Source organism: Rhizophagus irregularis, chromosome 19 (genome assembly GCF_026210795.1).
Source record: "Rhizophagus irregularis chromosome 19, complete sequence".
Lineage (NCBI taxonomy): Eukaryota > Fungi > Glomeromycota > Glomeromycetes > Glomerales > Glomeraceae > Rhizophagus > Rhizophagus irregularis.
This window is the reverse complement of record NC_089447.1, coordinates 3956482-3973741: the sequence shown is the minus strand read 5'-3', so window position 1 is coordinate 3973741 and position 17260 is coordinate 3956482. Positions and strand designations below refer to the sequence as shown.

The 17260-nt window shown below is 30.1% G+C and overlaps 5 protein-coding genes across 6 annotated transcripts; 3 read left to right on the top strand and 2 right to left on the bottom strand.

Moving 5' to 3' along the window:
- Positions 1 to 132: 132 nt before the first annotated feature.
- On the bottom strand, positions 133 to 4377 carry OCT59_011427 (uncharacterized protein; the record flags this gene model as incomplete). Its single annotated transcript, XM_066136495.1, has 5 exons — positions 133 to 2958; positions 3029 to 3111; positions 3204 to 3383; positions 3462 to 3708; positions 3800 to 4377. The coding sequence occupies 5 exons, from the start codon at positions 4375 to 4377 to the stop codon at positions 324 to 326; spliced, it is 3723 nt and encodes a 1240-aa protein (XP_066001109.1). The 3' UTR covers positions 133 to 323.
- Positions 4378 to 8102: 3725 nt separating this feature from the next.
- OCT59_011426 (uncharacterized protein) lies at positions 8103 to 8312 on the top strand (the record flags this gene model as incomplete). Its single annotated transcript, XM_066136494.1, has 1 exon — positions 8103 to 8312. The coding sequence occupies one exon, from the start codon at positions 8103 to 8105 to the stop codon at positions 8310 to 8312; it is 210 nt and encodes a 69-aa protein (XP_066001108.1).
- Positions 8313 to 10677: 2365 nt separating this feature from the next.
- On the top strand, positions 10678 to 12063 carry OCT59_011425 (uncharacterized protein; the record flags this gene model as incomplete). Of its 2 annotated transcripts, none has more annotated exons than XM_066136492.1 (1): positions 10678 to 12063. In XM_066136492.1, one exon carries the CDS (start codon positions 10678 to 10680, stop codon positions 12061 to 12063), a length of 1386 nt encoding a protein of 461 aa, XP_066001106.1. The 2 variants fall into 2 exon arrangements, with proteins under 2 accessions (XP_066001106.1, XP_066001107.1); XM_066136493.1 differs by having other exon boundaries at positions 11224 to 12063.
- A 799-nt stretch (positions 12064 to 12862) lies between these two features.
- OCT59_011424 (uncharacterized protein) lies at positions 12863 to 14799 on the top strand. The gene is made up of 3 exons (XM_066136491.1): positions 12863 to 14482; positions 14560 to 14616; positions 14721 to 14799. The coding sequence occupies exons 1-2, from the start codon at positions 14101 to 14103 to the stop codon at positions 14574 to 14576; spliced, it is 399 nt and encodes a 132-aa protein (XP_066001105.1). The 5' UTR covers positions 12863 to 14100; the 3' UTR covers positions 14577 to 14616; positions 14721 to 14799.
- Positions 14800 to 15241: 442 nt separating this feature from the next.
- Positions 15242 to 16624, bottom strand: OCT59_011423 (uncharacterized protein; the record flags this gene model as incomplete). The annotated part of the gene is made up of 1 exon (XM_025317756.2): positions 15242 to 16624. The coding sequence occupies one exon, from the start codon at positions 16622 to 16624 to the stop codon at positions 15242 to 15244; it is 1383 nt and encodes a 460-aa protein (XP_025177760.2).
- Positions 16625 to 17260: the final 636 nt, after the last annotated feature.

Below are 17260 nucleotides of genomic sequence, written 5' to 3'. Positions count from 1 at the left end.
AAAAGTTTTTCCGATCTTTCCAGCCTCTCTTGACTCAGCCAAATCTATCGATAATTAAAAGCGCACTAATATATTTACAGTACACTCAATATGATAGGTTTAAAATTTGTTGTGTTTTTTAATATATTAATTACAGTGAAAAAAATATTAGGATTTTTTTTTATTACAGTAATCAGGTGATATTATAGTACATCTGGTAAAATTATAATACAAAAAAAAAACAATACATTAATAATAAACTAAATAAAATATTTTTTTAAAAGAGTCCGTAATAATTTCTCTATTTCCCAACAACCCCAGATGTGATTTTTTTTACATTTGTGTTAATTTTTATCTACTCCCATAGTAGCTTTATTATAATTATTAATATAATCTTGTAATCTAGGTGATAATACAGATTTTGGTGGTTCTGTAATCTTTGCTGTTAATTTACCTTCTTCTTCCGTGTTTTCATTATTTCTTTTCTTTTTATTATTATTATTAGTGATTAAAAGTCTTTCTTCTAAATTGTTCTTTTCATTTGATGCTACAATTGGTTTAGCGATTGTAGTATTTATATAAGTTGTCGGAGCCGCTAATACTTTTTTAGGATCAATTGGAGAATTAGGAGGTGATAATTTTGTTTCGTTATTTTTATCATCAATAGGGATAGGGGAATTTGTTTCGTTATTCTTATTATCAATAGGAATAGAGGAATTTGTTTCATTATTCTTATTGTCAATAGGAATAGAGGAATTTGTTTCATTATTCTTATTGTCAATAGGAATAGAGGAATTTGTTTCATTATTCTTATTGTCAATAGGAATAGAGGAATTTGTTTCATTATTCTTATTGTCAATAGGAATAGAGGAATTTGTTTCATTATTCTTATTGTCAATAGGGATTGAGGAATTTGTTTCATTATTCTTATTGTCAATAGGGATAGGGGATGTAACTGATGTAGCCTTGGTAGATTTTGAAATAGATTTTTGTGGTACAGGCGGTGGAATAGCAAGTTTATATTTAGTAGGGGAAGTTACTTTATTAGTAGTTGGTAATTGAATATTTTCGTTACTATTTTCAATTTCATTTGAATTCTCGGATGTTTTTAACTCATTCTTAATCATTTCTATTTCAGGATTATTTTTTAGAAGAGAATTAAGTTCAACTGGTTTACGTTTAACGTTAAATTGTTTTGGTGGGCTAGTACTTAAAACTACCGGTGAAGCTTTCTTTGGAGATACTACCGGAGCAGGAGGTGGTGTTGATGACATTCCCAAAGGTTTTTGTCCTAAAGCAGCGAAAATCGATGCCTTATTTATTGGTATACCAGCAAGATATGAACGTTTCGGTGGACTTGATTGTTCAGGTGATGTAACTTTCAAAGGTGATTTCTGTTCTGTTGTTACGGGCGTAATTTTGTTTATTTGTTCAACATTTAATGGTTTGGTGATATCATTACGAGGTGGTGAATTTGAAATATAATTAGAAGTATTTTCCTCTTCCTCTATTATTGGATTATTAGGTGTTATTGGCTTCTGTGGAACAGAACTTGGAGGTGCAGGAAGGCTACGACGTGGTCTTGTTTTAGGAACTTGGTTTTCATCTTGCGTAGTAATAACTGATGCATTATCCGTAATGTTATTTGTAGCTGCTGCTGTTGTTGTAGTTGTTGTTGGTGGTGGTGGAAGTTGCCTACGTGGTCTATTCTTTGGATTTTCATTTGACGTATTCTCTTCGATATTTTGTAATAAAGTTTTCTCATTTGATTCAAAAGAAGTTTGAGATTGATTATTAGATCCACCATTTCCGTATCCAATCCAAGAAGTACCCCATTTAAATAATGATGATAAATTTCCCCCACCATTAACAGCATCATTAGTATTACTGGATTTAGATTTTTCTTGTTCAAGCCCAGGAACTTGAACAAAGTCTGGTTTTTTCTCATTATTAACCTCAGGTTCTTTAGGTTTTGGTGTTGGTGTTGGTGTTGGTAAAGGACGACCTTTAGGTACATTTTCGTAAGCACCATACGTATCATTGCTTGTTGTAGATACTATATCTTCAAACATATTATCTTGAATTCTAGGCATTTGTGCTTTTTGTTTCATTAATAATGTTAACCCCGAAGGACCAGGAGGTGAAGATGCTATATTGTCAGTTCGTTTAAATGATTCTGATGAGAAATCAAAATTTTGTGTTGGATCTTGACTATTTGCAATTTCCTGTGTTTGATTAATATGTGCCCAAGGAGATTTTCCACTAGGTGTAACAACAGGCTCACTACCTTCTGATAAAGCTGGACTTGATCCTTCAGATTGATTATCGTTCTGTTGTTTATCAAGCCATGTTTGAATATTTTTTGATGGTTCGGATGGTGCATTGATAAATTCATATTCCGAAGTAGGCGGTGATACTTGTGATACTTGTGATCCATTATGTTGTCCGATACCTCCCAATCCTGAAGTTGCAGCAAAAGGACGTTTTTGTATAGCACCTTGTTCTTGTGTTGAAAAAGAAAGATATCTAACACGTTCGATAGCTGGAATATATGCATAAGGTGATGCAGGAGCTAATGGGGGTGATTTTGCGATAAGTTTCGATGGATTCGGTGGTGACATTTGTTTGGGCCTTCCAAGCAAAGATGATGCAAAAGATCCAAGTTTCTTTGGACTTGCAGAACCAAATATATATGATCCAGCAGAACCTTTTGCAGGAGAATAATGTCCACGACTATCATCTTCTTCATTTGACCAAGGAAGTACTCTACCACCCTTTTTTGGAATATTTACTGGCGTTGAAACTAAACCTAAAACATCATCATCATCTTGTCTCGTATCTTCAACAAAAAATTCTGCATTTTCATCCATCATATTATAATGATTTGGAAATACGTTCAAGTCTGCATCAGCTATAGGAGCCGGTTGTAAAGACGCGGAATGTGCAATATATACGGGAAGATGAACAGTGAGATCCTTCCTATAAAATATAATAAATAAATTTAATAATTACGTTTTTTTTTTCACAATTAATTTGTATAATTACATACGTGAATGGTCCCAAATATAATGATACGACAATAAAACACACAACTTCAAATAGTGCAGTATTTCTTATCGTTCTTGCATTTCTCTGAGTAAAAAATAATCAAGAAAATCAAACATTATTAATTATAATTTTTTTTTAAACGACTTCAAAAAAAAAAAATCAATTATTTCACTTACGGGGACATTCATATGAATAGTAGTTGAACGATCCTCTCCACAATCAAATAAAAAGTCTTTATTTTTAAACCATTCTTCGGTAATTGTATCTCCAACGACTTTAACATCATCAATTTCTTTCTTATGTTTATTAGCTAAAATTAAAAGTTTGTGTGTAATGGCTACTTTTATTCCTTGAACCTAAAATTAATTGAAAATTTAGTTAAACAAAATTTTACAAATATTAAAATTAAGAAAAACAGGAAAATCATACATTACCCTTCTCTTAGTTTCATTTTTCACTCTCACTTGAACACTTACATTTCCACCACTTTGAAATAATGTTTCTGATAATGTTCCTTCTAAGGTAACAGCACCTGATCCACCCATCCATAACTGTTTCATATTAGTCTCATTTACGGGTTGTTTGTAAATTGGGTTTTGACCATCCCAAGCTTCAACGATAAGAGCTTCTTTTGATTTAAAAAGCGTATCTGCTTTATTATTGTTGAAGAATTGAACAACCCTGTTGTAATTAATTAATTTAAATTATTTTAATTTTATAAAAATAGACGATTAATTAAAAATAAAATAAAACATTACGATAAATTGCTTACCCAGTTACAACATATTTTAGAGATGCCAAACTTGCATATGTAACAGAACTTGGTGCATCAACAGGTATTTTAAAAGCAAAAGGAAAAGTTGTTTTCCCTTTTTTGGCCGTCCAATAACCATTATCTTTTGGACCATGTACAGCATTAGAAGGTGGTAAATTTTCACTTTGAAAAACTAATCTAGAAGACAAAAAAGATTGTGAAGCAGTATATTCTTTAACAGATAATTCTTCAAAAGCGGTTAATTCTACAGAAATTTCACCAAGTTTTATTGAGCGTGCAGTAGAACTTGTCAATGCCAATCTTCCAGTTAAAATACCACCAGCTGTATAAATTGTTGAATCCAATAAAACGTGTAATTTTAATTTAGATATTTTTGTTACTGCTGTTGTAGTAGGTTTAAAATTAATGTTCGCTTGTTCAGGTGGTAATATAGAATTTGCAGCTGTAACTGCAGAAGACATGACCGATTGAGCTCCTCCTGGATAATCCTGATTTATGGGATATGATACCACTGATGACGGACTACTACCAAAAGGAAGTCGATCGTAATCTGAGCCTCCGCTTATGACAGACATCTTGAATAAAAATGTTTATATCTTATAAAGCGTTCTTTGTGTAGTCAAAAGTCTTTCAAAGAAAATTAAAGTATTTGAATCACGTGTCGTGTATATAATATTCGTTAAATTAATGAAATCCTGAATTCGGATTTTTTTTATACTTTTTTTTAATTTCTAATTTATTTTTTTTTTAGTCGTTTCTTACTAAATTTATAAAGACAAAACAAAATATTAAAAATTCTTCGCTAAAAAAAAATTAATAATCATATAAAAGAAATTGAATAATACTAACAATACTTTTTTTTAATATATTTATTTTTAAAAATTTCATAGGGCTATTTATATTTTTTTTTTTGTAAATCAACTCCTTATTTGTGTGACCAATTTTTAACAATTTTATAATAATACATGCGGAGTTTGTATACGTAACATACATACGATTTTAAGGGGATTAATTTATTTTATTTAATTATTTTTAGTTATCCAAATGATTTGAATATGCTTAATACGGAATAAACCTGTTTTTAATGATATAAAGAAAAATCTTTTGATCGACAAAGGGTTAATTTAATCCATGAGGGTAATATATATGTCATTCTCAAATGTTAAAGTCTTCTCTCTAATACATGGTACGTGTGAAGATTAACATGGTTAGAATTACCTCCGCATTGTCAAGCATCAAACAAGGATTAAGTGATTAACGAGATTTACAAAAATCTTGTGTATAAGAAATCTTTTATTATGAAAAAAAAAGAATATGCAGTAGATGCATAGAATATTTTTGTTAATCATGAGATCATAATTTGTGCGTCATTTGTTAATTATATATAATTTATTTTTAGTGATATCGTGGATCATTTTAAAAAGAAAATTCCTTTATATACTGGTCTATTATTGATGGAAATTGGAGAGAATTTTTTGAAAAAATTTAAAATATACCGTTGGAATCGCTTAACTTTTATATAATGATAAGAAAACAAGAAATGGTACAAGTACTCGTAAACGTGATTTACATCAGCTGACCTAAAATTATTGGCCAATTTTTAAGGATGTAAGTTCATAACGATTTCTGATTATATTAGCGGATATCCGGTATAATTAGATATCCGGATATAGAATTTCGAGTTTCGGTATTTTGTACGGATCCCTTAGGAAGATATTGAAGGCGGGTTATTCGGGTTATTCGGATGTTCCGTTAAGTCTTCATAAATTCTAAGCTAATCATTTCTGCCAAAATTAACCGTAATTCTGGCAGAAATGTTATGATGTTAATTGTACATACTGGAATTTTGTATGCGAATCACTTGCAAATGACGGATTGGATCCGGATGCTCAAAATTCTTGACGGGGACGAAATTTTTTTTTATTCCGGAAACAATCACTAAATCCTATACGATTTGCAAACTGAAGTTATAAAAATATATTTTTTTTAATACATGATATGTTTAAGATTAAAGAACTGGAATTTATATTTGACGTATTATAATCACTATGATTTACAGTTATTTATCTGTCGTGACCCAATCTGAATTTTTCAAATTGTTTAACTTCTGACAAGAATTGCTTCAAAGAAATTTTGACGTTTGATAATATTTATATATCATGTTATCTATCGGTCCAAGAATTAGTAAATGATTTATGAAGTTAGTCATGAAAGAAATTATCATTTAGTACTAAACTATAAAGAATAGTTGTTTGAAATATACTCTATGGTTCTCATTCCTGTTTTTCTAATTAGATGAGAATTCTTAGTTCATATGGTAGTAGGAAATAATTTTCTTAAATTTAATATATTTGGATTTCATTTTTGATTGGTAAATAAATCTAGATTTAAAATATATAAATTATACTTTATTACATGCTATCATCCCCCAGATGGCCATCTATTTAAATCTCATGAATTATTTGTCACTTGGTTTCTATTTGTCACGAATCATATGGGTTACAGTACGATTTCCCGAATGCCTTTTCCTGAATATATCTTTTCCCGAAGTCATTTGCCTGAATGCCAATTTTTTGAACTGAACATTTTCCTGAAATATACAATTTCCCGAATCCTTATTTCCCGAATCCCATTTCCTGAAGTCTAATTTCCCGAATCCTAAATCCCAATATCCTGAATCCCAATATCCCGAATTCAAATATCCTTAATCCTAATATTCCGAATTCTAATATTCCGAATGAACAATTTCTTGAATTATATAATAAACTGTATATTTTCGTATGATTTATAAATAAACTATATACTAAATTTAAAAAATAAAGAACTATTGATAACTATAAGTTTTATTGTTCAAATACACAGTATTTATAAGCAGATATAATGTTAACAATTGTAAAAATTTTTTAAAGTACTGATTATTAACTGTTAAAATTCGATTTTCACAATCTATTAGATGCTTGCGTTTGTATGGTAAAGGTTCTCCACGAAGAATACTTTCTGCTAGCAAATGAGTTTGATGTTGCTCTTTGCGCATCTCTGCTATAATTGTATAAACGCCAACATGTTATATGTAATTTGGGGAGTGGCTTTTTCAAGCATCCCTTACCTGTACAAGTATTACGATCAATTGAAGTAAATAAGAAGTAAACATAAGGCAATATACAATCAATTAGGAAATATTACATTTTTAGCTAACAAAATTTTTCTCTGACCCACTGAGTTTAAGTGCTTGATAATATTTTCCTAAACATCAAGTAAATATAATTAATTTGCATTTTAGGAGAAAAAGATTTGGTACAGGTACAAATTTCAAACAGATACTTTGATTGATTTTGCATTATTTATTTTAAGTATTTGTTTTAATACAAGTTGTTTATTACATATTATATTATATGCATTATATATAATTTATTGATTAGTATAATAAATAAAATAAAGGTTGAGTTTATGAAATTAATAATTCTAATTCATGATGTAAAATTATACAAAATAATATTAAATTCAGTAAAATGTCCATTCAGAATATCAGGGTTCATGATATTGGAATTTGGGATAAAATAATTCAGGATAAAAGAATTCGGGAAATTGGATGTTTCATATAATTCCAGAAATTAAGATTCGGGAAATTGGCATCCGGTAAAATGGAGTTTCAGGAAATGATCAATTTCTGGAAATAGGCATTCAGAAAATTGGATTCGGGAAAAGGTATATTCAGGAAAATGGTATTCAGAAAATGGTCCGACAAGGGTACGATCTTAATGAAAAAGCTTATACTACAAATATTCGTTATGCAATTAATATATCAATAATGATAAATTAACACGAGAAACTGAAAAGATGTTGGACTGTTAATTTTGATCTAATGAGCAAAAAAAAATCCGTATTCGGATCTTGTTATATATATATTGGCTCCACATGTCAATATACTGGCAATACATACCACTATAATGATCACGGCGCAGAGTAAAAATGATCTCAGGAATTTATCAGCAGAGAATTTTTCACGTAAATTTCGGGGATAACCCGTCAAGCATGCTATTTGGTCATTTAGTTACATGCAGTAATCAAAAATTTTTTGTTCTTGTCTAGCTAGATTTGATGAATATTAATTGGATAAACATGTGAAATTGTAATACTTATTGTTCTTCGCACCCGTTAGGGTCTGTTCAATTCTGATTGATCGGATTTTTGATCGGTTTTGATTGTTGGATGATGTTAGCGGATTTTACGATCAAAAAACCCGAACAATTAGAATTAAACTGACCTATTGTTGGGTGCATTTATTTTTGCAGATTTCAAGATGGGCAATATAACAAGTAAACATAGAATGAAGCTCAAATATGAATCTCATAAGCTGAACGCTGAACTCCATAGTCGAGAATCGAGGTGTAATTATGAATTACAAATTAAGAAAGCCGATATCGAATTGATGATACAAATGAAAGATCAATCATCTGACAAAATGATTCCGCCTTTCAGACCGCCATTCCACTTTACATCAACTCAGTAATGACAAATTATCTGACTAAATTAAGAAAGCTACTGAAAGTGCTATTATTAAAATATATGAAGTACTATTTTATTTATATAGTGCTGTTTCCTACTAATTTACTTCGCCATTAACAATCTGTTGTTTAGGGTTATATGACTAAAGATCTTTTGGAATACTCATTAAAGAACTAATTGTGGCAATTCTCAAAGATTGCTTCTAGTATTTCTGTTCCATTTCTTGGAAATTTAGTATATAGTGATTTTAAGTTGGATTTAATGAATTATTACGTTCATACTCTTTCCATTATTTTCTAAAAACTTAAATTAACATATTAACTTCTGCTGGACAGTTAACTAATTTTAAAATTTATAAAAGTAATGAGTTGTATTTTATTAAAGTCGGTATTTTCGTAAATTTTTTGTTGTATTTGGATGTGTTTTTAATAAAGATACAATCTTTATCATTGAGAACTTACGACGGTGATCGTCATCAAAATAAATTTGAGTGGTCGATCATTTTTCATAGTGCCTAGTCTCCGGACAATCATAATTATTCTGGTAATATTTCTGGTAATATTTTATAAATCAAATTATTTGGGATAAGATTATATGATAGGGAAAGAATATTTTTTTCAAAATTCTAAATGTTCTTTCGTAAAATTTCAACAGAAATTCTGGATTTACTAGTAAGTATGAATATAAAGTACCTTCTAAACATTCAAAAATTTGGATAAGACATTCTGCTGTAGGCGTAGTTCAGTGATTTTTTAGTACTGTAATATCATCATTTATCATTTCCAATAATAATCGAAAATTACGATAATATCATCAACAAATAACATATATATAGTCCTAAGTAAATCGTTTAATATTATTACAGCATTTGTCAAAAAACACTTTTTTCATTTAAAAATTACAAACTTTTTCAAGTAGAATGACATCCTTTAAAAATCTTGTTTTTGATATGATAGGAAGAATGTGACGTAAAGGAATAATAATTTTCTGTTAAAAGATCAACCTGGATTAACGCATTAATTCCACATATCGGAAGTTGGCAAATTCAGAGAAACAATGAACATAACACCGATATATTTTTTAAATTTACGAAGTGAAGAAAATAAATATTTAAGATAGTAACTTAGAATAATATGACGTAACATTTGATTTGGCTACGCCATTTTATCACGTGATTTCGCAATAAATTATACAGTTTTCATAAAAAGCAAGGATATATGTCTTATTCACTTTGAAATAATAATTTTAAAAAATAAAATATTTCAATTCTGCTTTTTTATTATTGAAAACAAGACAAACCTAATTCATTATGAGTATCCATAAAAACGGTATTAGAACGGTACCTCAATATAATAAATACTATGTAATACGCGAATTAGAATCATAAGGAATTATAGCATAAATATAAGAGAATAACTTGATTTAGTCAATAATTAGAACCCAGTCAAAACAACTATCGATAAAATTTTCCGTGTTCATATCCTATAATATCAAAATTTATATGTAATCAATATACTATTTAAAACTTCAATAACCCTGAAATACTCGTGTAATAATTGAACGTACCAAAACATAAAAGTGTGTTTAGGATGCAAGATTCTCATTTACTATGGTAGAGTAAAAGAAAATTTTAACAACTCATGCAATTTCACATATAAAAGAAATTTTCTTACTGCTTTCAAAGAAATCGGACAATTATCAATTTACCGTATATACAAATGAATTAACAATTTAACGCATATACAAATTAAATCTATTTACTAGACAAGAAGTTCATATCGACGACAAACAGGTTTATATTGAAGAAGCGTTACATGATGAGTTTTATTTAATATCGGAGCTAGTATTAAATATATAAGATTTATCGGAAGTCATTGGTGAAGTAGCTCTGAGAGTCAAAAGATGTTTCGAACACATGATGCGGTGAGTTATTTCTTATGCCATATTATGCCCATATAAAAACAAAATGTGTTAAATTTGTAGCTCATGTGTAATAAATGTCTAAAAAAGCATCAGACATAAATCGGATAAAATGGTGCTTTTTCAGACGTTTTTACACGTGAACACAAATATAAAATGAATTTAACACATTTCATTTTATAGGAATGCTAAGAAAGGAAAGAATCTCTCTGTTATATTGTTCTACACAAGGTGCTCGGTCATTATAATTATCATCAATACTTTGCTTTTTACTAACTGTATGCCATAATGGAAAGCTACATATATTTACTTGATTGGATGTGAAGGAGCCTTTCATATTTGAGTCATTATTGTTCATATGACTCTGCAAGTTAGTTAGCATTAGTCATCTGAAGTGCAAGATATATCACCATACAATTTTTTTTACAACATTATTTTCTTTTAAAAAAATGATTTCAACACTTCCTATTGATTGTCTTAACCAAATTTTCGAGTGCTTAGAGGAAGACAAAGTTACTTTACATTCTTGCTTACTAGTAAATCGTCTTTTGTGCAGAATTTCCGTTGAAATATTATGGAGAAATATTCGAGAATTTGAAAAAATAAGGACTCTAATCGCTTGTCTTCCTAACGAATCAAAAGACTTTCTACTTAATAATGGAGTCACCTCAATTCCAATCTCAAAACCTCCATTGTTTAATTATGCATCATTTTGCAAAGTTCTTTCAATTCGATATCTATTAATTGAAGATAACGAAATTGAAATTTTATCTGATAATCCAAAAAACTATTTGATAACCAAAGAAATATTGAAAATGTTTATGAGACAAATTTCTTCTTTAGAAAAAATGGATTTTAGTTTTATGGAATATTATTATTATTATTATGGTTGCTATGATGATTTTTATAAAAATTATAATTTTTTAAATTTTATTAATTTTCCTGGAGCAAAAGATTGTTTAAAAAATCTTTCAGAATTGAAATGTTACTCATTCATGAATTCTGAATTTTTTCTTCAACTATCTAAAATATGTCACAATATAAATTATTTAGTTATAATATTTGAAGAAACTGCTTCAGTTGGAATAAAAGATTTGATTCTTATTCTTTCTCAAAATAATTTAGAATCCATATCATTCAGCAGGTATAATAGTTGTAATGAGAGTAATTTTGATGATATATTTAATTATTTCACATTAACAAAGCATTCAAATACTTTAACAAAATTATTTTTAAGTGGAATATCACCACCATCCATTTTTACTAAAATTATATTTTCAAACTTCCGAATTTTATTATTATATTTTTATCCAGTTAATATTGATGATATATTGACTAAATTTTTAGTAAATAATGGAAAGAATTTAGAAGAACTTGTACTACTAAGTGATAGTGTGAATTCAGTTATTAAAAATTCAATAAATTTAGCTATAGCTAAATATTGTCCAAAGTTAAAATCATTATATACAGAATTTAAAGGAATAGAAGAATTAATAATGATTTTTGATAATTGTCAACAATTAGAAAGTATTAGAAATTCTTGTCATAATTCATTAGGAGGAAAAAAACTGTTAGAAATTGTTGCTAAATATTCTCCTAAAAATTTTCATAAATTAAATTTACATCATGCAAAATTAAATTCAAAAGATTTGGAATCATTTTTTATTAGTTGGAAAGATCGCGTATCAAAAAGACCATTTTCATTTATCTTTGATGGTGATGGTATTGTAATTAATAACAAAATCAAGAAATTAATTAGAAAATACAAAGCCTTGGATGTTATTAATAAATTTGAAGAAGACGAAAACCCCGAACAATATATAAATAGGTCATAGGAAATTGGCAAAATTTTACTATTAGCTCTACGCATTTTTTCAGGGCCGGAATTATGATAATGTCAGTCAGTTACTAAATAAAGTAATATATTTCTTACCAACGTTATCAAAATTTATCTAAAAAAGGAAAGATTTTCATGATTATTTTAGCCTATTCTACGCGTTACCTATTTCAGTATTGCTCGGGGTCCTAGAAGACGTCTAAATTTTCTGAATAAAAGTGAATTAAGATTCAGTTATAATTATATGCTCCTATTAAATATATTAAATCATTTTAAAGTGATTATTATAAGTAAATTCGTGTATCCTATAGTACAAAGCAAAATTAAGAAATATACATCATATTTAACATTATTTTTGATACTGAGAGAAAATTTTATATGTGAATCATTCTCCCTATCTCACTTCTTTCTCTCTACCCTTTATACAGTCAAGCTTCGATATACCGATACTGGAACATCGGTACATATATATTATCTGTAGATTATAATGCGGGCCAAAATCTACGCACTATGCTTAATTCCGAAAAACCAAAAAAATATGATTTTGGCCAAACCTATAGGGCCAACCCAAATTAAAACCAGTGTGACCTAAATTACATCTTTATAACGCATGACTGATCGGCATAATTTATAATTCTGGCCAGAATTTAGTTTTTTTTTGTGGAATGGCTTTCGCAAATGATCGACATTCCCGTATGTGTTAAAATTATAACTTGGCCGGAATTACTGCCGATCAATTATGATCATGTGCGTATGACTGTGTATGACTTCGGAGTAAAAATGACGTGTTTTTTTTTGCAATAGCTGTAAAAATGACGCGACCTGAGAAAATGAATATTGTTACCTCTTTTATAGAGTAAGTTAGAATATGGTAAATTTAAATTCTCCGGCGGCTCGACCACGTAAATTTTTAAGTCTCCCGTCACTTCACACTTTGCGTCGGCATCGCCTAAAGGTGAAGGCAAAGACAATTTTGATATTGTGTCTTTCAACTCTGAATTTTCTGCTCAAAGGGAATCTATGACAGGTTCTTCACTCATATTTGTAAGCGACATATAGGCTTGCTCTAATAAAAAAAAACAGTTCACAAAACAAAACGTCCACATCTAGTACTAAAGTGGTAAGAAAGTTGAATACGGATTATTGCATTTTTTTTTGACCCACCAATGACCCGTCAAAAACAGATACATGAATATTTTGAACGAAGAGACTCCTTGGTGAGTACAATGTCGAACCATTTAGACGAAAGGTAAATTGCTACCTTTCCTTCCTTGAGAATATCGCAAATACAGAAGAAGGTCGAAGGTCGAAGACAGAAAAAAGCACAACAATTACTTAATAATTACAGGCAGGCAAGTATTTACTTATTTACTTTCTGCGTAAAAAAGAAGAATAAGTGGCATGAGGACCCTTCGAGCTTGTCTGTGTTCAAGTCTTTCAAGCCGACCCGCCAGAACACAGATTTGTCTGATGTTCAGTCGTTCAGTCTCGATCCTGCCTGGCGGGATGGAATCAAGCGAAATTCTGTATTCAATACTTTCAAGCCGACCTGACACTAGCCCCTCCAGAACACAGATGACCCATCGGGCTTGTCTGATGTTAAGCTTCGAGGCAACCGTGGACACAGATGACCCATCGAGCTTGTCTGATGTTCAGTCTCGATCCTGCCTGGCGGGACGGAATCAAGCGAAATTCTGTATTCAATACTTTCAAGCCGACCTGACACTAGCCCCTCCAGAACACAGATGACCCATCGAGCTTGTCTGATGTTAAGCTTCGAGGCAACCGTGAACACAGATGACCCATCGAGCTTGTCTGATGTTCAGTCTCGATCCTGCCTGGCGGGACGGAATCAAGCGAAATTCTGTATTCAATACTTTCAAGCCGACCTGACACTAGCCTCTCCAGAACACAGATGACCCATCGAGCTTGTCTGATGTTAAGCTTCGAGGCAACCGTGGACACAGATGACCCATCGAGCTTATCTGATGTTCAGTCTCGATCCTGCCTGGCGGGATGGAATCAAGCGAAATAAATGAATATGATATTTAAGAATAATAGTAACTTTCTAAATTTTTCTTTGAGGGAGCATAAACCGGCCGACATTTATCAACCGATACTCACGAATGGAGGGAATAACGTTAATATAAGCGGAACTACCGCCAGAACACAGATGACCCATCGAGCTTGTCTGATGTTAAGTTTCGAGGCAACCGTGAACACAGATGACCCATCGAGCTTATCTGATGTTCAGTCTCGATCCTGCCTGGCGGGATGGAATCAAGACCTTTATAAATTTTTCTTTAAACCGGACATTTATCAACCGATACTCAAGAGTGGAGGGAATAACATTATTATAAGCGGAACTACTGACGGTGGAACTTTCAATTTCGGACCATCTGAAAAAAAGGAGATCGGTATGTTCTTCTATCAACGTTTCTCATTCTTTGATTTTTTCCAATTCATAATTTCTAAATAATTCTTATTATAGCAGCTTGGAGTGTAGGATAACTTTAGAGCGAAGGCCACTTTTTTATCTAACAGTTCATAAGTAATCAAACTTTGTTTAAAAAATTATTGAAAAATGCGAGTGTGTGACTAAGAATAAATTTTGAAAAATTACTAACATTAGCCACAATCGTAATCTTTTTGTAGATAATATTTTCGCTTTCGTTCTCAGCATTTACGTGTAAGATTGTAGAAATACTAAGATAAATAAAAAAAAAGTTGCGTCAAAGAACATATTGTATACGATATTTAAATTTTTAAAGATTTATTCAGATACAAATTAAAATTAATCATAACAATTAATATATTTGTTCCTTTACATTCTTCTAATTTTATACAACTGAAGAAGTAAGAGATTTTTATATTACTTGTCTTTTCACTTTAAAGACCAATTCTGTCATTAGTATAACTGGTATTAGAACATATATCACATCTATGCTTGAATGTATTTAATAAGAATCCTACTCTTGATGATCAAAATCGCATTATATACGAAAAATTAAGATTATGTATTTAATATAATATAAAGGATATTTCACAATTAATTGTTTAATTATAAAACGAATATAATGTCATATAAAGTTTTTGGTATTAAAACAAGTAGCTATTTTTAAACTGAACCGATAGTTGTGGTTAGTCACAACAAATAACCCAATCTTTTTTTTTTTTTAAATTATTACATCTAACTTTTGATGGGATTGAATTCGAAAACGACCAGGATAACATAATGATGCTACAGGATAAAACTTTGATGGTAAATTATTATTACAATATAATACTTCAGGATATCTTGTACCATTGACTGTGAAAGCGCAAGTTTTTTTGTTCATATCTAAATGAACAGTAATTCTCGTGCCATCACCCAATGAAGGACAATAATCTTCTAAATAATTTCCAGAATTATAGTAACGACCTCCAGAACTCAATGCCCATCCAATAGGTTCATCATTATTAAAACTTCCTGGTGCACATACTCCAACCCAAAACCATTTACAAGCTTTCTCAATTATAAAATCCCATTCAAAAATACCTTTACTATCAATTAAAATTTTAGCTCTAACACCTTGATGTGTATGACAATCGTTTGATGCACTTACAACTTTTCCATTTTCTTCAATAATAAGTTTTGATCCACATGCTAACTCATCCCAAAACTGTGTTCCTCGAATTTCATTAAAATCCGTATTAAGTGATCTTGCTTTTTGTCGATAAACATCTAATATTGTCTTAGCTGGGATAATTCCTAATGGTTCGATAATATCGGTCAAAATTTTTCCTTTAATTTGATTAAAATCAATGAAATTAATTAAAGGTTCTAATTCCTTAGTAACTTTACAGTGATCGGTAATAGGTTCATTTTCTACTTGGATTGAATTCTTTATTTGTTCCAAAGTTGGCAAACATCTCATAAGAGTTTTAAAAGCACCATTAGATACTTGTTTTGCTGCTAGAATAGCACTATATCGAAAAACTTCATATTCAGGAGTTGCAAAGGACTTTGCTTTTTTATATGTAAATGATAAAAGACATTGAAGTCCGGCGATAGATAATCGATCAAATTCAATTGTATTTAAAGGAATAGTTGCTACTTTTTCAACCAATAAATTTTGAAGAATATTATCTTCTATAAATGGCATTATTTCTACAATATTAGATAATAATTCCGGTGAATAATTTTCTGATTCCAGTGTATTATTAACAACTCTTACAATATTTTCTTGAAGAGCAGTTAATTGAAAAAAATCTGCAGCATAAAATGCTTCAATTATATTATTTTTATTTAAAGATTCTTTTTTAATTAATCCTGTATAAATATATTCCAATATAATTTTCATTCCAGAGGAATTAATCTTTGGAAAAGAAATTTTATTTTCAAAACTTTCTTTCATTCCATTGTAAAGTAAACTGTCAAATAATTCGGATCTTGCAGCCAAAATTGCTCTACAACCATATAGTTTCTTTCCATCTTCACATAAAATTTCTATATCACTATATTTGGTATTATTTATTAACAAACTTAAATCTTGTTCTAATGAATATCCTCTCGTCATTTTTTTTTAACACCACGAATGATTAGATTGATTTATAATAAATTGGGTTGTACGCCGTAGTACCATGTGTACGGTGAAAAAATTTACTGTCACATGGATTTCCGATTGCCTAAAAAGAGTCTTTAAACGTTCATATTCAAACTATTTATACGTTACTATAAAGGGGCAAAGAAAGAGTATCGTTACGTGTTACATCGCGAAACTATATATAATATCGATACAACAAGGTTTTTTATTAATTATGAAATGGGATAATTGAAATTTATCGGTATAGATCATTTATCGGTATATAGAATATCGGTACATCGAGGTTTGACTGTACATGGGGGCGAAATATTACTGCACATTACACCAATTCGGCATTACACCGGTGTAATACTGGTGTAATACTATTTTAATAAATCTTTGAACAAAATTTGGTGTAATAAATATTCACCAATACGAATTATTTGAAATAATTACGCATGTATACCCTTTCTTTCTTTCGCATTTTCTCTTTTCTTTGCCTTTCCCTTCCTCTCTCACTTTCTCTCTTCACGCACCCTTTACCTCCTCACCCTTTTCTTCTTACTCTTTTCTCACATCATTTCCTCGCCTTTTCCCTTCCACTTCGCCCTTTACCCTTACTTTTCCTCT

What these genes read in the sequence shown, in the direction of transcription:
- OCT59_011424 (XM_066136491.1), top strand. Translation starts at nt 14,101, where the DNA reads ATGAATATGATATTTAAGAATAATAGTAACTTTCTAAATTTTTCTTTG.